General features: G+C 39.0%; 1 protein-coding gene across 34 annotated transcripts in view; it reads left to right on the top strand.

Annotated features, from left to right (window-relative positions):
• The window catches only part of AHI1 (Abelson helper integration site 1), a 223,579-nt gene that overhangs the window by 190,200 nt on the left and 10,177 nt on the right, over nt 1-23,202 (top strand). For 23 of the 34 annotated variants that reach the window (XR_010586255.2, XR_012433460.1, XR_012433458.1 and 20 more), the window contains one exon: nt 16,467-16,525. The exons of 4 other annotated variants lie outside the window; for them this stretch is intronic. Coding sequence is in view for 22 of the 30 variants with exons in the window: in XM_074037078.1 (XP_073893179.1) it covers nt 16,467-16,525 (59 nt within the window). In the remaining 8 variants the exon portion in view is untranslated. Of the gene's footprint in view, nt 1-13,823; nt 14,652-15,207; nt 15,340-16,466; nt 16,526-20,318; nt 20,380-23,202 lie in introns of those variants that run through there. 7 more of the 34 variants (XR_012433459.1, XR_276163.4, XR_010586251.1 and 4 more) reach the window with 3 other exon arrangements.

Raw genomic sequence — 23,202 nt, 5'->3', positions numbered from 1 at the left:
GACAAGCTCTGTTTTAGATATCTCAATTTGTTAGTAGTATCTGTAGTGCTCCCAGAGAGAAATATTCACTGGGAGCCAGTAATGCAGGATTAGAATTTGAGAGAATGTAGAGCTTCAAAATCAAATGAGAATTAGTGTGTTAGTTCTGTTATATCAGTAAATGGAAGCTTGTAATGAAGGCAGAGCCCAGAAAGTATGTCATAGAGTTATAAGAGGAGAAGGCCAAGGACAGAACCCAGTTAAACACTAGTATTAAGGGACAGTTAAAATAAGAGACGATTGAGAAAGAATAAAGGAAAAAAAGAAAAAATAATAAACATTTTAAAAAGTGCCCTGGAAGCCAGAAGAGGTAGAGAGGTTCAAGAAGAGTCTAGCTGGAAACAGCCAAGCAGTTAGGTTGTCGAAGCATTTGGTCATCCAGAGGACCCTGGTAGCTTTGCACCGGTATCAGTAGAGTGGCAAGGATTGAAGAGCAGAGTAAAGGTGGAATGAGGCCGCAGCATGTGAACGCTCATGGAAGCCCTTCTCAGAGCTTCACTTTGAAGAATAAAAAAAGATTCCGCAGTGGCTAAAGGGAGGCCTGGTGTCCATGAATTATTTTTTAAATAATGGACAGATGTAAAATTATATATTAAGGAGACAAAGCCAATAGACAGGTTCAGGTTGAAGATAGATAAAGAAAGGACACCAAGGACACAGTGGATCTTGGAGAAAGCAGAAAATACTTTATTGGAAAGACAGATTGACAGATTAGTCTTGCTCCAAGCAGAGGGTTCTCAACTGAGAGTGATTGTGCCTTCCAGGAGTCATTTGGCAATAGTTGGAGATGTTTTTTGTTTTCTCAACTGCAAGGTGGGGGATAATACTGGCATCTGGTGGGTAGAGGTCATGGATGTTGCTCAGTATCCTAGAATGCAGAGAACAGCTCCCCCAACAAAGAATTCTCTGGCCAAAAATGTCAGCAGTATGGAGCTTAGAGCAGTGCCCCTCTAACACAGGTAAATGTGGATGGGGCTGCAGATCAGTTAATAAAGGGTTGAAGTCTAGAAATTAAAGATATTTTTATGTTCTCCAAAACAAAAAGCAAGGTTTACTTCTAATGCGAGGGGCAAAAGGAGTGAGATAGGAGCACAAGAAGTATAATAACCATTGGAGTAAGGAAAGTAGGGGCTCATTTCGGATATATGAAAAGATTCCTTAGTAGTTCTGGGAGCTGCTGTTTGGATACCATAAAAATGGAAGTGGCATAAATCTGTACAGTTGGATTTTTTTTCTTCAGTAGTCTCTTCTCAGCATCTAAGGCATAGCAGTAGAGGAGGCAGATTTGGTTTAATATATAACTGGAGTTGTGAATGTGAAAGCAACACAAGAGGTTAAAGTTACCAGAGTGACGCACCATAGAGGATTATCCAATCGGAAAGGATGTAGAATCAGAAGACTGGCAGAGTTAGAAAGCAGGTTCTCCTCTACAAGGTTGCAGCAAGCTACCGGGGCCCAGGTAGAGGCATAGTGTCACACGGAAAAGGAGTCAGCAAGCTGGAACTGTAGTGTTCAAGGCCATAAACTCTTGCTTATTTAGTGTCTCAGATGTCATGCAGCTCAGGTTATGATAAATTCATAGAATATGTCTAAAAGCTGAAGTGAAATTGAGGAACATGTTGTTAGAGTTGAACCGGTCAAGGAACTAGGACCCAGAGTGTTGGACAGGTTGTACTTTTGAACATTAAGATTCCAGGATGATAGCAAGAGTTAGGATGAAGAGGAAGCCGATCAACAAAGAGCTGACATCCTCAATTTTTAGGTTAGAACAAAGGTCTCAAGTTTGGCTTCACATTGAAATCACCAAACCAGTTAAAAAACTAGATGTGGATTACAATCTCTACCCCTTCAAATACATTTAATTGGTGAAATAGGACCTTGGCAAGGGCAGATTTCAAAAGCTTTCCAGGTAATTTTAATGTGCAGCCAACATTGGCAGCTATTGTGTTAGAGTGACCACAAGGTCTGCAGATCACAGATGCAAAGATAAGCAGAGGATGTAATAGCCAAGTGTCAGAGCACCCAAGGAAAGTGCTTTGGCATTACAATACCCTAAAATCAGCAGTAGGGAGCTAAGAGGAGGTCATTGTTAACTCCTGGCTCTCATGGTTCATGAGAGAACCATGAACTATGTGAAAATGGGCATGTGAGAATGAATAGCCTGTGCCGTAAGAAACTGAAAGAAAAATGGTTTCTTGGTAAAACATCAGTTTCAAATAAGCATGCATATATGGTGATGGTTGCCTACAACAATGTAAGGACTGTAAGGGATACAGTCAAAAGGATTGGCAGAAATTTGATAATGGGCAAATGTTGCATGTGTAATATTACCCATTGTTTGTAATTCAGCACCAGATTTAGGAATTTAGGAAAACGCTTGTCTTAGTTGCGTCTGCTATAACAAGTGTAGACTGGGTGGCTTAAATAACAACATTTTTTTCTCACAGTTCTGGAAGCTGGGAAGTTCATGATCAATGTGCTGACAGATCCAGGGTCTGGTCAAAGTCTCCTCCCTGGTTTGCAACCTCACTTATCCTCACTGGGCAGAGAGCAGAGAGAGGAAGCAAGCGTTTTTGTGTGTCTCGTTAGAAAAGCACCAATACCATTTATGAGGGCTCTGCCCTCATGACCTAATTACCCCCCAAATACCTTCTAATAACCATCTCATTGAGAGTTAGGATTTTAACACGTGAACATGAGGCCCATAACATAAACATGAGGTTAACACAAATGTAACACAAACCTGAGGTCTAAATTTACAACATAAAAACCTTTAATGCAGTGGAAGCATTTATAACATTGGTGTAAAGGGTTGCTGTGGCAGCTAACAATACGTTTAGTCTATATTAAAAACCGTGTGATGCTATGAAAGATACAGCCTTTACTTTTTGTGATTTTCTCATGTCCCTGACTCTGCAACATGCTAACCTTTGAAACTGAGGTGACCTAACCCCCGCTCCTCTTGGTATGTTTCTGTCTATTATCCTTGAGTTAACGTTGACTCTGCCAGAGGAAATATAAAGAACTCTGTTAGTGTCTTACCTGTGAAGTTGGTATTGCCCCTTCATCTTCCTGATGTGCCTATGTTCTTATGGATAGGGACCTCCTGCTTGCTTCCAAAATTTCCCAGTTCTCACTGCCTGTGCCACTCCTCTACTTAGGTGGACTCACTGCATCATAGTCTTAGACAGTAGTTGATTTTTTAAATTTCCTATGACTTTTGCCCCTCACAGACTGATCTCCATGCTTCAAACATGCCTTCATACTCATATTGCAGCAGAACAGTTCTTCAGATACCATCATAACCCTTGAGGTCTACTTCAGGCTAATCCCACTGATGGCCAAACCTTAATTCTAATAGATTTAAGGAATTTACAGTCATGTAAAGGAGTTAGAGAGGGTAAAACTCCATTTGGGCCAGGGAGTAGGAATGTTCTCATGGAGGGTATGAAACTCAAATTAGGCTTTAAAGCTTAAGATGCATGGATTTCTTTTGTTGAAGAATTTGATCTTCTGTATCTGAATCCACGTGTTAGAATAGAATCCTGCATATATTTTTTCCTCTTAGGAATGTGCTATGTGTGTAAGACAGTATTTTACTTCCCAGTGAGAGAAAGTATAACAAATGATCTATGTTTGTGTAAAAAGAAACCCCTAAGAAATATAATGTTGCCTTGAGTAATTAAAATGATTTGGGTGCACTCTGAATCATGGAACTAACAGCCAACTTTTGAGAAATGTGTAACTGAGCTTCTTAGCACCTGGCTAGTTACATTTCTTAAATTTAGCTCCTTTATTAAAATATATATGGTTTGATTTTATCAAGACCTTACCTTATAAACCTCCCACAGAGTCTGTCAGATATTTAATTTCATGTGCAAGTCTTATTTTTATTATCACATATAAGATATGTTTGTTTTTTTTTTTTAAGAAAGAACATGAAAAGTCTCTGATAAAGCGAGTAAAATTGTGGGGCATCTAAGTTCATAGAATTACGAAACTAGTGACATGGAAAGGACCTCAGAGATCATCCTTGGTGATTCTAATCAACTCCTTCATTCTACAGGAAATTGAGATCCAGGAAACTCGAAGTTTGTTTAAAATGATGCTGCTAATTAGGAGCATGGCCTCCATATTCTCAGGCCAGTGCCCATTTTCCTCCACCATCTAGTTAGCAACACACATACACAGTTGGTACCTCCACAGTTAGCCAGGTTTTGTATCATACTGGTTTTTTACATCCCTGATTTTTTGGTTTGTTTGTTTTTGTTTTGTTTGTTTGTTTGTTTGAGACAGAGTCTCGCTCTGTTGCCAAACTGGAGTGTAGTGGTGAGATCTCAGCTCACCGCAACCTCCACCTCCCAAGTTCAAGCAATTCTCATGCCTCAGCCTCCCAAATAGCTGAGATTACGGGTGTGCACCACCATGCCCAGCTAATTTTTGTATTTTTAGTAGAGACAGGGTTTCACTATGTTGGCCAGGCTGGCCTCAAACTCCTGACCTCAAGTGATCCACCTGCCTCAGCCTCCCAAACTGCTGGGATTATAGGCATGAGCCACCTTGCCCAGCCCACATCCCTGTTTTGTGTTTGTTTCATTGTACCTTTCTTCATGTGTAAGTTTTAAGAATTGTACTCTATTTTTAATGAAAAAAGGAAACAAACCTCAATCATTTTCCTTTTTAAACTTATTTCTTTTCAAACTATAGAGTAAGAAGTAAAATTATACCTCTTAATAGCTTGGCAGCTGCTGCATCTTACATGTTCTTCCAAGTGGAACACACCTGCTCTGTTGCTAATTGTGCCAGGTACCTTCCAGCATTTCATCTGGTTCATTGAAATGTTAGTGGGTGATGGCAGTATTTGTTGCTGGCTCTTTGCTGGAGGAGGAGGGGGCGAGATGAGTTAATCATCCCAGAACAAATCAGTAACAACTTATACCACAGGAGAGCGAGAGCAGGGTAATGTTTTCCTCCAAGTTCATTCCAGAACGTTTTTACCAAGGTGTGCTACAAATTGCATCTAATAGAAAAGAGAATATAGGTGCTATCAGGAAGGAGAGAAACTCAGAAGCTTCGAAAACGAGTAGTGCTGACAAACTTTGTTCTATTTTTTTGTATTCTGGGACTTTTTTGGTTTTTTAGCCTTTTTATTTTTGCTAGCCTAAGTATTAACTTGTATGATCCATTTATTTGGGGAGGAAAGTTATTGCTAAAATTTTTTTAATTATTAGAGTTGTTCTACTGTAAAAAATAATATATGTTCATAATTTTAAAAATTTAACTAGTATAGTATAAAATGAAAAATGAGTCTTCTGTCCTGCTAGTATTTATGCTCATTCTGTTTCTTGCGTGTGCTTACAAAAATGTTCTTCCGTATATAAATAGATGTCTTTGTCTATTTTTTATGTTTATGAAACTAGGATCATACTTAAGATTCTGCTTTTTCTTTTTTCAATATATCTCAACATCTTTTTTTTTTTTTTGAGATGGACTCTCGCCCTGTCACCCATGTTGGAGTGCAGTGGCGGGATCCCAGCTCACTGCAACCTCCACCTCCCTGGTTCAAGTGATTCTCCTGCCTCAGCCTCCTGAGTAGCTCAGACTACAGGTGTGGGCCACCACGCCCTGCTAATGTTTGTACTTTTAGTAGAGATGGGGTTTCATCATGTTGGCCAGGCTCACCTCAAACTCCTAGCCTGAGTGATCTGCCCGCCTCGGCCTCCCAAAGTGCTGCAATTACAAGTGTGAGCCATCACTCCTGGCCTCTTTTCTTATTAGCAGAGACAATCCTATTTTTTAACCATTTTTAGGTACCAAAATACCCAGTTTTCTTTTTTTAATTCCTAAAATCTGTTTTTTTAACTCCTGAAAATCCTATTTTATTTTTTTCTTTGTTATTTCTAAAAAACAAAACCCAAAGCAAGAAAGTACTGTTTACCTTCTATTAGTGTTTCAACACTAATACAGTCAAGTATGTTTTTATATAAATACTAGATGTACAGTAAAAAGTAGGCACAGAAATGTTAGATTATTTTTGAAACTGTGGAGAAATTACTGTTATTTTTGCTTATATTCTTCTCTAAAAATTCATTAAATGAATAATAGTTATTGGTTTTGCTATTCAAGATAATTATAAAAATATCTATTATAGCTAATCTTCACATGAGCAGAGGAGTGTCTTAATAATTTTCATTATTTTATTAAGCATGTAGAGTCAATAAGAGCATGCTAGCTTAATTCCAAAGGATAGACTTTTCTAAACCAAAGTGTATACTCTAGTTATGTTCAGGAACAGCTGCTTTCTTGCCTAGTTCAAAACAAGAACAGAGAACCCAAAAGCATTAGATAACTTCATGGTAGTTCCTCTTCTAGCCAAATACACACGCAAAATATTTTTTTTTTTTTTTTTTTTTTTTTGAGATGAAGTCTCGCTCTGTCGCCCAGGCTGGAGTGCAGTGGCGCAATCTTGGCTCACTGCAACCTCCGCCCCTCCAGGTTTAAGCAGTTCTCTGCCTCAGCCTCCGGAGTAGCTGGGATTACAGGCGCCCACCACCACACCCGGCTAATTTTTTGTATTTTTAATGTTGAATCTGTCAGCCTCTCAGAAAAATGGTAGGCAATAAGTAGATTGCCCTCAATGTGCATGTGTTTTTCTTAGTCTTCAAAGTATCTAATAATTGTGCTGTATAACACTATTTTCAAATATCACTTTATAGAGAAAAATTTTTTCCATTTATTGATCCCTGTACCAGGAATGAATCTGAATTATTGTTAATCATAGGAATAATATGATTTATTATTATGTTAAGTCCAACAACAAATTTATAATAGACAGTGCTGATTTTTGTTACGGTGAAACAGTTTTTCCAAATAGCCAGTAGTTAGTTAATATACACTAAATCTTTGGAAATATGGTCGTAATTGTTGCTTTTTTTCTATTGCTAAAGAATAATATCAATTTGTATTTTTTTACTTTAGTAATTCTGCTCATCAAAGAAAATACAGTGATTTATCTCTATTATATTTAATAAAATTAATTTATGCTTGGATTTGCTTTAAACTTTTTGTAATATTTGAAGTTTTCTTTCTTTATCTGAAGAGAACTGAATCAAAACTAACTTTGTATATATCAAGGATAGTGATGAAACTGACCTGAAATCTTACCTTATAAGTAAGTTAAAACTAAAATGCGGCCAGGTACGGTGGCTCACGCCTGTAATCCCAGCCATTTGGGAGGCAAAGGCAGGTGGATCACCTGAGGTCAGGAGTTCAAGACCAGCCTGACCAACATGGAGAAACCCTGTCTCTACTAAAAATACAAAATTAGCTGGGCGTGGTGGCCCACGCCTGTAATCCCAGCTACTCGGGAGGCTGAGGCAGGAGAATCACTTGATCCCAGGAGGCAGAGGTTACGGTGAGCTGAGATCGCACCATTGCACTCCAGCCTGGGCAACAAGAGCGAAACTCCGTCTCAAAAAAAAAAAAAAACACTGAAGTGCTTATTTGTGTCCCATGAAGAATTTCAATGCAGATAGCACTAATACGTTTTTTCTTTCCCCATAATTTGTTTCAATAATTTATAACACCTGTTTTGAGAAAAAAGTATTAATTTCATATAAATGTTATTTGCATTTGAAAAATATGTATTATTGTGGAGTCTAGAGAGATAAGTGTCCCATAAAGAAGGTGGATGGTATCCCAATGATGTAACAGCAAAGCCTGTGTGAGTTACGTTTACCTCACACCCACAGATTCCACTCCCAACAGTAGAGTCCCGAAATGACCTACACAGAGGACTCTCAAAGCCTCCAGAAATTAATAGGAACTCTCTCCTACTCGGAGAGGAACTTATAAGGCCTTGATTCTCTTGAAGTCTGGCAACTCGTTTGACTGCTTCTTTTACTCCTGTGCCTCTGCCATTGTGTTTGACATGTGTACCTCAGCCCCTGCTTTGTCTCTTCCCCCACAACAGCCCTGTTTCTTGCCACTTTGGGCAGGTGCTCTCCATGTTTCCAGGACCCTCTTAACTCTCTACAAGGTGAGACCCTGCAGGCTGCTTATCTTCTCAGTGTATCCAGTCTGAAGGCAGGACCTAGAGAATTGCCAGTGGTTCTGAAATGAAGGGAACATGAGAGAATCCCCCTGTAGTTTCACTTCAAAACAAGGTTTAGGGAATGTGTCATTTCCTCAATATCTTCCTAAATTCTCGTTAATTGAAAGTTTCACAGAATAATCTAGGGATGAATTGCTTTTCTGTTTAGCAACTCACTCCTTATTTAGTTGATTTGAGTCTCTGAGCTCAGCCTCTGCCACATCTCATTTTTTCTTACACAGATCTTCCATTAAAACTTAGAGAATACTGTAAATTCTCAAATTCTAAGGGTTGTTTTTATCAAGTAACATATTTGCTCTTCATGATGTTTTTCAAAGGTTCAGCAGGGCACAGTGGCTCATGCTTTTAATCCCAGCATTTTGGGAGGCCAAGGTGGATGGATCACTTGAGCTCAGGAGTTCAAGACTGGCCTGGGCAACATGGTGAAACCCCATCTCTACAAAACATACAAGAATTATCCAGGCATAGTACCCTGCATCTGTAGTCCCAGCTACTTGGGAGGCTGAGGTGGGAGGATTGCTTCAGCCTGGGAGGATGAGGCTGCAGTGGGCAGTGATCATGCCACTGCACTCAAGTCTGGGCAACAGAGCAGGACTCTGTGTCACAAAAAAAAAAAAAAAATGGAAGGTTAACCTAAATATCAGTAACAGCCCTCTAAAAGTCTGTTACAGATCTAAAATGTGAAAGATGTTATTCTCTGTCACCCTAACTCTGCTGTCCTCTTGTTTTGTCAACCATGCTATTCTAGGGTTTCTCAACCTCGGCACTATTGGCATTTGGGGCTGGATAATTCTTTGTCGTTGGGAATATGTGGTGCATTATAACATGGTTAGTGCCATTGTCCTCTGTCCACTAGATGCCAGACACACCTCTTCCCACTTGTGACAATCAAAAATGTCTTTCAGACATGGCCAGATTTCCCTGGGAGTCAAAATCACTCCTTACTCTCCAGTTGAGAACCACTGCTCTATTTTAATTTTTATATATAATATATATAAATTACAATATGAATATTGTAATTAAAGGAAAAAACACAAGTGTAAAATAAAACACTTTTCATTTTAAGATCCTGTAATGAAATTTTGCTTACATTATTCCATTAACTGAAGTATATGAGTAGTGGTATATGAGCTATGGACTACCCTACTTAAAAACAAGAATTTTACATAAAGATATATCCAGCTTTGTGAAACTCAAAGTGATGAGTATATATAAAATGTCTAATAATTAAATGTAGATATCTTTTGACTAATGTTAATTTCCTTTGCTTCAGAAGTTAACCATATGCTAATCTTTTCATAAACTATGGAAAATCAACTGTATGCTAATATTTTTATAATTACTTAGCAGTCACAGTAATGGGTCATATTGGTGTCTCATTTTAATATGGTTCCCCTTTAGGTACATAAAAAGGGAAGAACTTTTTCTTATTTAAGTGTGTCCTTTATTCAGACAAGCCATGCATGCAATAAAAGATGTTTCAACATATTGGAACAAATTTGCTTTTATTACTCTTTTATTTGAATTTTTTTGTACTTAATGAGTCTTTTCTCTTTTTACCTCTCTTACCGCTTCCCCATTGCTATAGGCGTTTTTAAGCAGCCACCTCTTACACACCACTGTATTTTGGTGACCTGGTTTGGGAAGAACTATTCCCTAGTGATAAGAGATTAGGAAATAGTTTAGTCCCAAAAGAGGAAGTGGGTAACCCAAATGACCCTTCAGTTTGCAGGAATTCTAAGAAAGGGGGTGCCTTCTGGTGCTTCTTGCCTCCGTGGTTATCTGCAATCAGTTTTCATTCTTCTCAAACCAGACCTGTCAGACCACTAGGAAACAAAAGCAGGATTATTTAGCAATATGATGCCAGATGCATCAGCAGTGCTTGGAGTGTATCACTTGTCTCACCAATCCCCAGGCCTGGTGGGGGGACATTTAGTGGTCCATTTCTTTCACTAGTGCCCAGGACTGGTGGGGGCACAACCAGTTGCCCGTTTTTCTCACTTCTACTCTGGTATTTAATCACTTCTACTCGTATTAAAAATTATAGTATTGTATTGACATTGTCTCTTCATGAGATTTGTGATTACCTACCTCAGCGAGGCCCGTGGTCTTGGTCATCTTTTTTGTTCTTCCCTACTGACTCTACCCCATTCTCTACAGCAGCAGGTCAGAAAACAGTGTCCACATTTCTCACTCAAGCTGCTCATTTCTTACTCCAAGTTGACTTGGTCTTCTGCTTTCTTGAAGAGAGGCCATATAATATTAATCCCCTCACATTTTCATCCCTGCTTTCTCTGTATTTCTGTAATTTTACCCTCCTGCAGCTGTTTTCGAGTATCAGAGAAGGAATTGCTTTTCCTTTCTATGGCAGACCTCTCCAGTTGTGCTTTTGGTCATTTTCTTGTCTCACATTCTTCTGGTCCTTATTCAATCAGTGATCCCCATCCCCACTCACGTACCAGCATTGAAATTTTTATTTATTCATTTAACACATACTTGAGTGCCCGCTGGTTTTCCATGCACTGTGGTAGAAGAGAGTCTGGATGGTATAATGGTCAATAAAACAAAAATATGGAACTTATGGAACTTACAGTCTAACCGGTGACAGTAACTTTAATCAAAGAGTCACAAAACGAAACGTAAAAGCAATAAAAGGACAGTGAAGGGAAACTATGAGGCCGTGTGGTGAGAAGTGGATGAATTAGGTTTTAAGAGGAGCCGGGTAGGCGGAAGGATTCATTTGAGGCATTAGAAACAGCATGTGCAAAAGCCTACTGTGGCCAAAAATGTTTCATAATGGCTGCAGCTTAGGATACAAGGTTGAAAGCAGAAAAAGCTGGACCTGAACAAGTAGACAGGATTGAGGAGGTCCTTGACTGGCGTGTTAAGGAGCTGAATTTTATCCTGAAGGTAGTAAGGAGCCATTAAAGTATTTAAAGCAAGGGGATGACATGATCATATTGGTTGTTTCAAAAGCTCATTCTAGAAGCTCTGAAAAGACTGGGAAAAACCTACTGAAAGAAATAAGACCAGAAGCGACTGTTGCAATAATTCAAGCCAAAAATAATAAGGAGCTAGGAATTGATGACTAAATCCATGTGAAGGAAAAGACATCTGACTTTCTGACTGAAACATCTCCGTGTGTAATAATATAGGAAGGACTTCCATTTGAGACATGTAAAGTTCATAGCACCTGCAACAGCCAATTGCAGATACCTTGCAGACATCTATGAGGCTCAGGAGAGATTTGCTGAAAACTCATATTTGCAAGATAGTTTTGATTAAAATTTATGGATCCAAGTATATTTTCAGAAAAATTGCTGTGTTTAAACTTGGTTTGCTGAAAACTAACCATTGCTAAGTTGTCATGTTCTGAAGAAAACTTGATATCTGAATCCATGGGAATAGAGGAGTGTCAAGAATGAAAATGATAAAGGGTAGAAGACAGGGCCTTAAGGAATGCCATTTTTTTTAGAGTGAACTGAAGGGAAGGAACTTGGGAAGGATATTTCTTTGTAACAGCCACTGCCTGGTATACAGCCTTCTGGTCTCTGCTGGTAACAGTATCCATTCTCCCATTCTTCAGTCTTCATTGCATCTTTTACCTGCCTCCTGAAGATACTTTCCTAAAATAGAAAACAAATCATGCGACTTACCAGTGCATAAATCTTAGTTGGCTCCATATTTGTCTATAAAGTCCAAATCTCATAAGTTTTTATCTAGGTCTCACCCCTCAAAGATTAAATAGATTTTCTCACGTATTTTTGCCTTATCTTCCAAAACACCCTCCTAATTATGCTGCCCCACAGATAAGTATTTGTTACTGTTTTTAATTGGCACAATTAGTATCCAAAACTACAAATTGTGGTCAGGATGGTCTTCACTTTTTGGAGATGGAATCTCACTCTGTCTCCCAGGTTGGAGTGGAGTGGCATAATCTTGGCTCACTGCAACCTCCGCCTCCTGGGTTCAAGCAATTCTCCTGCCTCAGCCTCCTGAGTAACTGGGATTACAGGTGCCCACCACCACGCCCGGCTAATTTTTGCATTTTTAGTAGAGACCGGGATTTCACCATGTTGGCCAGGCTGGTCTTGGACTCCTGACCTTGTGATCTGCCTGCCTTGTCCTCCCAAAGTGCTGGGATTACAGGTGTGAGCCACCACGCCCAGTGGTCTTCATTTTTTGCTACAGTATGCTTCTAGAAGCTGCATCTTAATACAGAAGAATTTTTTCCCTTAAGGAAGAGCATTATAATTAGAGGATTTAACATCAAGTAAACCAGATACATTGTCAGTAATTCTGAAATCAGGCCGGGCGTGGTGGCTCATGGCCATAATTCTAGCACTCTGGGAAGCTGCGGCAGGAGGATGACTTGAGGCCAGGAGTTTAACACTAATCCAGACAATATAGTGAAACCTCATCTCTACTAAAAAATCAAAAAAAAAATTAGACATGATGGCATACACCTGTAGTCCCAACTACTCAAGAGACTGAGGCCACAGGTTGGCCTGAGCCCAGGAGGTCAAGGCCACAGTGAACTATGATCATGCCACTGCACTCCAGCCTGAGTGACAGAGCGAGATCCTGTCTCAAATTAGAAAGTAAGTGAATAAACAAATATATACATACATACATTCAAAAGTCAAAGAAAACTTCAAACTTATGTGAATATTTAAAATCATAAAATTGTGCTCCGGGAAACAGAATTGTAGCAATAAAAGAAACCTTTCTAGTCTTGCGTAGAGCTTGTATACTCCAATAGTTTGTAAACTGCCATCTATAAGGCCCTATTCCTCAGGGATCTGGGGGCATAGGGTTGGGAAGCAGGGGGTGCCAGGCCATGCAAACCTAGTTTCACCCAGAGTAATTCTTATTTCACATATTTACACCTGAGCCTTTCAAATAAAATTGTATTGAAAATAGTTTTGCCCTTAAATCAGTTTGAAAAACACCAGTATAAACTTCACACTACTTCTGTGTCCTTGGTAACTCTGGGCCTCCACTTCCTGGTCTGTAAAATAAGAGAATGGTGCTATGATGCTTATGTTTTTATTTTGAACCCCCACCCACTTTCAAGTGAAAAAAAAAGACCCCAAGAGAGGCTAAGTGGTTTACTCAGGCCACACAGAGTTAATGACAGAACCAAGGCAAGAACTGAACCACCAACCCTAGTTGTTTTTCCTCTCTTGCATCCTTTTTTAAAAAATCCCTACAAAGTAGATCTAAACAAACTATGAAATTATATGGAAAAGGTATATCTATAGTGAGGTATATAAGCAGCATGTAAAAATAGAACTATACTGTACCATAAATTTGCCTTATTTAAGTCTTGTGCGCTAGATGCAACGTACATTGATTGAACATTAACCTAATTTTATATTCATTCTTCAAGTTTATAAAAACATTTGGGGGAATTGTTTGCATAGCCCATTTCTTTTTTACAAAGCTATCTATGAGTTGTTTTCTTCCTTATAAATTTCCACATAATCAGTGGAAGCATTTCATCATTCCATTAATCATTTATTTTATGTTAACTCTCATTGCATTTAAATTTAAAAGCGTCACTAACAAGTTATGAGGGTTTGGAAAGCAAGGATCTCTAGATTCGTGGTCCTTTCACTCATCACTTTTGCTTTGCTCATTTTCCTGTGTTCATTCCTTCCTCTCTAAGTCAACGATATCCATGAAGAGGAAACAAAGTCATAAGACAATGTCTGAGAAGTGTGTATGGAAAGAAGGGCAGTCATGTTCCTTGGCCTTGTCGATGGTGAAGGTATTTGCAGGCTGATTGCACACCAGCCTTGGGGGCTTTTTTGTTTAAAGGTAAAATAAAACAAAACAGCTCACAGAGACACCTCCTTCTTCCCCCACTTCTGCCCCATCTGACGTGCTGCTGCTGAGACCAAAGAATGAGTAAACGTGTTCAGAAGTGAAATATTGGTCCTAGTTAAGTTAAGTGTCCCTTTCAAGTAAGTTTTAAAACTTTGTAATGTGGACCCCGTATTAACTTAGGAGTCATATAATTTGAACACAGGCTAACCTGCCTCTGCATCGTTAAAAAGGATTTGGGTATCCCAGTGATAGGAATACGCAGTAGGAAAGATGGCAGGGACAATGTTTAACATACCTAAGACGAACTTTCTGAGGACGTCACAGCATCCATTTCACATGAACAAACTTAGCAGAATTGGCAAGACCTGTGCATGGCAACATATTGTTACTCATTTTTCAGGATAACAAAAAATAATTAAAAGTAACATTGGCTTAACACTGATATATAGTTCAGTGTGACTTCTCTCCTCTCAACCTCTGGAATAGGTTCAAATTGATGAGAATTTCTGATTAGAGCCCTTATGTTATTTTTTGAAAAGTTTTATCAAGTTTCATATATACCTATATTAATGGTCTTGCCATGGGCAAAGAGATAAAAATGATGCCGAGACCTTGTAAAGAATAGCTGGACATGGAAGTGCACACCTGTAATCCCAGCAACTGAGAAGGCTGAGATGGGAGCATTGCTTGAGCCCAGGAGTTCAAGGCTGCAGTGAGCTATGATCATACCACTGTACTCCACCCTGAGCGGCAAAGCATGACCCCATCTCTAAAAAATAGAAAAGAATAAAACATTTCACATTTAATTTGATTGCTGTGTTTAGAATTTATTTCACAAGTCTAGAAAGAAACAGGATAATTTCTGTTATGATGGTGCTTTCTGAGGTTTTGATGATTTTCTTCGCTTATTGCTCTATTGGATGAGGGCAGTCTGAATTAGTAGTTGAATCTGAGATTTCCCGTGTATGTGTACTTTTTTCCCAAACACGTTTTAACTGAGTCAGAGCAATTCCACTGGTGGAGAAAAATCAAGATGTCATGGGTACTTTTGTTGTTCTACCAAATTGGGTCACTTGTTACAACACTCACCTTTTACCACAAAGTCTCCTTGCTCTTCAATTCTTGTTTTTATTATGCTTGACTTAAAGCTAGTCATATAAATATGGTCCAGAAAAGCATAATATCCTCTTGAAATCTGTAAGAAAAGTAATGCTTGTTTAAAGATAGTGCCAAATCTTGCTGAAGAATGATCTTGCCGAAATCTGATTGTGAAGGAGGAAATCTAAAAAGGCCAAACAAGCTTCAGTAGAGATACCACCGGGAAAGCAGTTACTCAAACAAGACTGAAAGAGAAGGTTGTATTCCATTTCTTTCATTTCATTTTATTTTTATGTTTTTTGGATTACTGAAATAATTAGAAACATATGGCATATCTCCTTCATTTGTATATTATTGAACTTCAACATAATAACAATTCATATTTTCTTTGTGAATGTTTAATGGATCCTTTCCATAACATGTGATTATCTCTAAAAAATATTGCAATTCATTTTATAGCAACATTAGGTTGATTTATAGAATACTATATATCGTACCAAACTCAGTTTCCCTCAGTATAATTTGAAGTTAATGTTTCAGATTCTAAAGGAAGTATCCAACATTCAGGTTATAATTTGGTACCCTTGAAAGTGCTTATTGTTTTTCTCACGAAGGTGTCATTAATAAAACAAGATATACTGAACACATTTTGTAGATTTAAAGAGTTTTCAAATTCAAAATCTTGCATACAGTTCAATGCGTATTACTCTGAAAATAGAGAGTATACTGTAAAGAATATGAAGGAAAGATACAGGCTGAGGTCGGGCGCGGTGGCTCACGCTTGTAATCCCAGCACTTTGGGAGGCTGAGGCGGGCGGATCACAAGGTCAGGAGATCGAGACCACGGTGAAACCCCGTCTCTACTAAAAATACAAAAAATTAGCCAGGCGCTGTGGCAGGCACCTGTAGTCCCAGCTATTCAGGAGGCTGTGGCAGGAGAATGGCGTGGAACCCGGGAGGCGGAGCTTGCAGTGAGCCAAGATCGCGCCACTGCACTCCAGCCTAGGGGACAGAGCGAGACTCTGTCTCAAAAAAAAAAAAGATACAGGCTGAAGGATATATTTAGAGCTTAAGTAATATACCACATTGTATTGGGAGATTAATTTAAACTGATTCACAACTGAAATTTTTTTTTTTTTTTTTTTTTTTTTTGGGTCACATACCTGAAAGCTGACTTTACTTATAAAGAGTGCTTAAACTCTCTGGAGAACTGCTTCCTTGATTTTTCACGGGAGCAAATATATTGTCCTGATAGACATTCCTGTTCAGAACAGGCATATTCTCTCCCCATTCAGGAAGCTGGTGGGTTTCCAGCATGTGAATGTTGACTGTGTTGTCTTTTCTCATTTTTTACTTACTACTTGTTTTTCCTCTTCTTCCACAGCAATCAATCAATAAGAACAAGTCCCAGGACTTCAGACTAGGCTCAGAATCTATGACACAGTAAGCAACTTCTTCAAAATGATTTGCAGTGATAAATGGTTGGGGTTTTCTTTTAAGGACAATTTCTCCATTTCTCATTTTTATAATATTATCAAACTATAAGTTAAATTTCAGATAATTAATTTTAAAGGAGTTTAGCTGTTTAAACTATGAATTTTTTTTTCTTTTCTTTTTTTTTTTTTTTTTTTGAGACGGAGCCTTGCTCTGTCTCCCAGGCTGGAGTGCAATGGCGTAATCTCGGCTCATTGCAACCTCCACCTCCTCTCCTGGGCTCAAGCGATTCTCCTGCCTCAGCCTCCCAAGTAGCTGGGATTACAGGCACGCGCCATCGTGCCCAGCTAATTTTTGTGTTTTTAGTAGAGACGGGGTTTCACCATGTTGGCCAGGCTGGTCTTGAACTCTTGACCTCAGGTGATCCCGCTTCCTCAGCCTCCCAAAGTGCTGGGATTACAGGCATGAGCCACTGCGCCCGGCCATTTGAACTATGACTATTTTAATAGTTGGACTCTAAGAATGTGTATTATTACGAAGTTATAAGAATCCTATTAAACTAGTATCACACAAAACTTTAGAAGACCTATTTTGTCATTTATTTGAGTACTATTTTGAAATAACGTTAACTGAAAACAATGAAGTGCTAAAAGTAAAATTACGAATGCCTTTTTTGAAGCATTAAGAAAAAAGCTGGCCGGGCACGGTGGCTCAAGCCTATAATCCCAGCACTTTGGGAGGCCGAGACGGGTGGATCACGAGGTCAGGAGATCGAGACCACCCTGGCTAACATGGTGAAACCCCGTCTCTACTAAAAAATACAAAAAACTAGCCGGGTGAGTTGGCGGGCGCCTGTAATCCCAGCTACTCGGGAGGCTGAGGCAGGAGAATGGCGTATACCCGGGAGGCAGAGCTTGCAGTGAGCTGAGATCCGGACACTGCACTCCAGCCCGGGCGACAGAGCGGGACTCCCTCTCAAAAAAAAAAAAAAGAAAAGAAAAAAGCTAATAAGCAGAACTTTGTCTTCATATATTTTCTATAAATGCTTAATGTATTTGAGTAATTTATTTTGAAGTATTTATTTTAAAAGAACTCTGGAAAGTTGTTATATTTTTAATTAGTACTTGCTGTGTCACTTAATATGCCCATAAAAAGTCACTCTTTTACCTCAAAAAATATTTTTACATCAAAATGTTCCCAAAATATTTCTCAATTTTTATCATTTTAGATTATCTTTTGGGCCTAACATTGTGTCCAAACTTTATATTCAAATTACATTACTAACAAAATATAACAGGAGTGTAACAGCCTTAAACAGCTTAGCTATCATACCCTCCCATCCCATCACCACCACCCCCACATACATTGCTGGGTGCTTGCTTACTCAGACGTGCACACAGACAATCCTTGCTGAGTTTCCTTGGGGAAAATATTTGTTCAAGTTAACCCTGCTCTATGCTTTGGCAATTTGACGAATAATATGTCTCTTCCAGTACAAAAATTCTGATTCAGATGACAGTTATTTACAGGAATTGTCTAATAAAATCATGCAGCATTTCACAAGACAGTAGATGAAAGACAAATGTAATTTTTAAGAGTCACAAAATCATGATCTGGAAGATACCTTAGAAATTTTTTCTATAATCCCTCTGTTTTATAGTTAAGAAAACTAAAGGGAAAGGCCTTGTACAAATTTCACAGGGCGTATTTGTTAGCACTTGAACCACAACCTAAAATCTCCAGATTCACAGACTACTAGCTTCTTCTTGTTGTTGATTTTCTTTTTAGCTAGATTTAGTATTCACAGACTCCATGGTAAGGTATCATTTTGTTGTAAGTTTTCTTTCTTTTCGAGAGAAAAAACCAATCATATAACTATTTATAGCCCTGTATAGCTTCAGAGCACATTCACTCATGTTACTACATTTGATTCTCATAGTATCCCTGGAAGAGGGACAGATCAGTATTCTGACTCTTGTTTTTCAAATGGAGAAACAAGATCTAAAAGGCGGATCCCTGCATGTGGTATGTGGAGACCCAGTCCCACAACATGGGTCCCCTGATTTCAGTCTGTGGTTCTTCTTATGCCGTCCCTCTGCCTGTTACATGGTTCAAGCACACATCCCAGGTTTTATAGTTTCCTGTTTTTCTGTTATCTGTCAGATTATGTTTTTAGGTCCAGTCTCTTGACAATTAAAATTTTACATAATAGTGGATAAACAGTCACTGACCCTAAGGAGCTTATACTCAACAACAAAATACACTAGAAACAATAAGGACAGACTGTTTCAACAACCAAAAAAAAAAAATGACCATGTTTAACACATCATGGGAACAGTGCTCTTGGTGTCTTTGCACATAAAAATTCATAAAAATTGTTAGAACTTTTTACTTAATATTATGCAAATGAAAAAATGTCTGCTACATACACCTCACTCGGTCTACATTTTGTACCAGTTTTCACAAGATACAGAGATCCATGTCATGCCCTCCAGATTAAAGTTCAATAAAACCTCACAAACATCTGAGCTTCTAAAGGATGTCAGGATAGCTCAGCTTCTCTTTTTGAAGATGCTTCTGAAAATAAAAATTTTCATGAGAAGTTCAGATATGTCTAAATGCCCAAATTCATCTAAAGCTTTTGGACTTTCCCTACTTACAATTTCTTAGAAGTAAGGATGAATTAAGATAGATTTCTCATGACTTGAAAACTGTAGGCGAGTTGATGGTGGAAACACTAGATCCCAGCAAGTACAAAGAAGTCATTTCTTTGATTTACCTAAATGAGTTTCTTGTACCCAAGTAAATGGACAGAGGCTAATTTTTTGTTTCTTTGCAGCCCTGGCTTTCAGTTTGTAACATTTGCTTATTAGTTGGTTGACCAATATATGTAAATGAGCCACATAGACAGCCTCTTATTACTTTCCACTTGAATTTCTTTTTTTTTTTTTAGAAATGTCAGTCACTTCTGTGCAAGCAATTTATACACATTTTAGTAAAGCTACATTCTCTTTTTTAAGGTATCAAGAAGAAACTTCTATAGGTTAATTTAACAAAGGTATTTTCCTGAAAATCTTAAACTTCTACCTTTTATACCGCATGCCCCATGATGTTCTTCATATATGATCTGCTGCCTCAGTCAAAGTTGGCAATGAGGCTGCTATAAATATGTTGTCATCCTTAACAAGTAGTATTAATGTTCCGTAGTTACTAATATAGCCTATATTGAATTTTGTTGGGTTTTTTTTAACATAGCATCCTTTATTTCATTAACAGCTTTGTTCAGAGAGAGGTTAATTCATATAGTTAATCATATTAAAGTCTTTTATTTATAAACCCTGAATCTGAACTCAATGAATGAAATCTCTTCTTAATCTAGTGCAGCTATAAATGTCAATTCCAAGTATAATGTCAAATTCCTTATAAATGTCAAATCCAAGTGATAGGATTATCACTTCACTGTATGTTTTTTCCATCTTTATAATAACCATTCTAGGCTCTTTCATTTCTGTTTCTTGTTATGAGGAGGTAGTTTATAGTCCACATTTTTTTTCCTAAAATAATCCTGCTACTTGCCACTTTTCTGCCTGTTTTTACCCTCATCCCACTCCTAGTTTCTGAAATTGAAGCCATTTATTGTCATGTGTGTGACCTCACAGTGTGCTCAGCAGTGAGCTAGATGCATTGAGAGATATTAAAGAAGCGTTACAGGTCAGATGAGGAAATGGAAATAAGAAGCATTTAAAAGGCAACCAATAATATAATTAGATGCAAAATGATGTGATGCAAATTGTAATTACAGAAGAGAGCTGAATGAGAAGGCAGGAGGAGTATGCATAGCTAGAGAAGGCCTGTAGATGAAGGTAAGGCTTCAACTGAGCTTTTGTCCTGCTTATGGGAGGGTATTTGGATGTGATGTGGGAAAGAACTAGTCTAAAGGAGCATACGGCTATGAAGAGAGGGGAGAGAGTGGGAGGAGACTGATTGATTAGTGACTTGGAGTTGAGGAATTGCAGTAGGAGAGAAAAACAGGATAGAGATTGTGGCTTTAGAAGAATGCAATGTGAGTGTTTTGAGGGCATCTGATGATTGGAAGGTGAGGCTAGGAGACATGTCTTGCTGTGTTTGCCCAGCATTTTGCACGAGCCTGAGCAAACATTATTTGTCTGTATCAAGAATTGGGTCTTGCCGGGCGCGGTGGCTCAAGCCTGTAATCCCAGCACTTTGGGAGGCCGAGGCGGGCGGATCACAAGGTCAGGAGATCGAGACCACAGTGAAACCCCGTCTCTACTAAAAATACAAAAAATTAGCTGGGCGCGGTGGCGGGCGCCTGTAGTCCCAGCTACTCAGGAGGCTGAGGCGGGAGAATGGCGGGAACCCGGGAGGCGGAGCTTGCAGTGAGCCGAGATCGCGCCACTGCACTCCAGCCTGGGCAACAGCGTGAGACTCCGTCTCAGAAAAAAAAAAAAAAAGAATTGGGTCTTGTCCTAGACCTTGATGCTACTGCCATAAAGAGGAAGGATCAGGATCAGCCTTTCAAGGTGTCAGTGGTTCATTAGTGAGCATCAGTCCAATTGGGAAAATGTGATCATCTGCTCTCTGATCTAGGTGCTATGCTAGGCACTGAAATGCAGTGATGAATGATACGATACACAGCTTGTACGTTGTGGAAGTGCCCAGTGTGGCCAGGAAGACAGACACATAATACAGTCATTTGCTAAATATAGATTTGCTGAGCACCCTCGATGTCACACACAGTATTCTAGGCACTGAGGATACAGCAGTAAACAGATAAAAAAAAAATCCCTGCTATAAGGAGCTAACATTTTATTTACCTTCATGCAAAATAAGTGAAATGTCTAATTATACCAGATGTATGCTACACTATGGAGAAAAATAAAGCATGGGTAGGGGAAAGGAGAGGAGACATGAAGGTTGCAGTTATAAATTGGGGCGTGAGAGAAGGCCTGAGAAAAGTGGAAGGAGGCAGGGAATTGAGTAATGTGAGTATGTAGAAGACAAGTGCAGCGGGCCCTGAAGCAGAAGCATACCTGTTACCCTCAAAGAAAAGTAAGGAAATTAGGGTTTTTAGAGTAGAGTAAGCAAATGGGAGAGATTGGATAAAATCAGAGACAGTAACAAGACCTTATATACTATTGTAAGACTTCTGGCTTTTACATCAAATGAAGCAGGAAGCCATTAAACACAGGAAGTGACTTACAATTTAACAGAATCCCTCTGACATTTAAGATAAGAATAGACATTAATGGACAAGGGTTGAATCAGAGAGACCAGTTAAAATAATATTGAAATTATCCAGGTGAGACTTGGTGGTGGTGCCTTGGAAAAAAGTGGGAGCAATGAAGTCAGTGAGAAGAGGTCAGATTTTGTGTATACATATATATATATATATATATTTTTTTTTTTTTTTTTTTTTTTTTTTTTCTTGAGACAAGGTCTTGCTCTGCCACCCAGGCTGGAGTGCACGGCTCACTGCAGCCTCTATCTCCCAGGCTCTAGTGATCCTCTGACCTCAGCCCCCCAAGTAGCTGGGACTACAGGTGCATGCCACCACGCCCAGCTAATTTTTGTATTTTTAGTAGAGACGGGGTTTCACCATCTTGGCCAGGCTGGTCTCAAACTCGTGACCTCATGATCCACCTGCCTAGGCCTCCCAAAGTGCTGGGATTACAGGCGTGAGCCACCACACCCGGCCATATATTTCTAATTTATAGAGAGATACACTTGATATAAAATAAATTGCGGCCAGGCGCAGTGGCTCACACCTGTAATCCCAGCACTTTGGGAGGCTGGGGCAGATGGATCATCTGAGATCAGGCGTTTGAGACCAGCCTGGCCAACATGGTGAAACCCCATCTCTACAAAAAATACAAAAAAATTAGCCAGGCATGGTGGCGTGCGCCTGTAATTCCAACTACTCAGGAGGCTGAGGCAGGAGAATCGCTTGAACCCGGGAGGTGGAGATTGCAGTGAGCCGAGATCGTGCCACTGCACTCCAGCCCAGAAGACAGAGTGAGACTCCATCTCAAAAAAATAAAATGAAATAAAATAAAATAAACGGTTTAAGTTTTGACATGGGTAAATACCCATGAACCATCACCACAATTAAGGTAATGAGCATACCATCTCTCCAAGACTTCTGATGCCCTTTTGTAATTTTGCCCTCCTACATCTTTCTTCCCTTCCCTGAGCCGCATCCCCAGATAATCACTGATCTCTTTCTCTTACTGTCTAGAGTTTTAAATACCAGTTTGTTTATTCATGTACTTTTGTTGATGGACCTTTGAATCATTTCCACTTTGCGGCTACTACAAATAAAGCTAATGTCAACATTTATGTACAAGTTTTTGTGGCTACTACAAATAAAGCTAATATCAACATTTATGTACAAGTCTTTGTATGAACATAGGAGGGTTTTTTGTTTAACATTGTATCACTGAAACAGGCATTGAAGAAGGTTATGCTTTCATTTTTCTTGGGTGACACCTAGGAGTAGAACGGCTGGATTATATAGTTTGTTTATGCTTAACTTTTTAAGAAACTGCCAAATTGTTTTCCATATGATTGTACCATTTTACAGTCCTACCATCTACCAACATGTATGAGTTCTGCTTCCTCACCAGTATTTCATGTGGTCAGTCCTTCTAATTTAGCCGTTCTAATAC

The sequence above is a fragment of the Macaca fascicularis genome, chromosome 4 (genome assembly GCF_037993035.2).
Source record: "Macaca fascicularis isolate 582-1 chromosome 4, T2T-MFA8v1.1".
Lineage (NCBI taxonomy): Eukaryota > Metazoa > Chordata > Mammalia > Primates > Cercopithecidae > Macaca > Macaca fascicularis.
The sequence above is the reverse complement of the archived record's forward strand: the minus strand, read 5'-3'. Positions and strand labels throughout refer to the sequence as shown.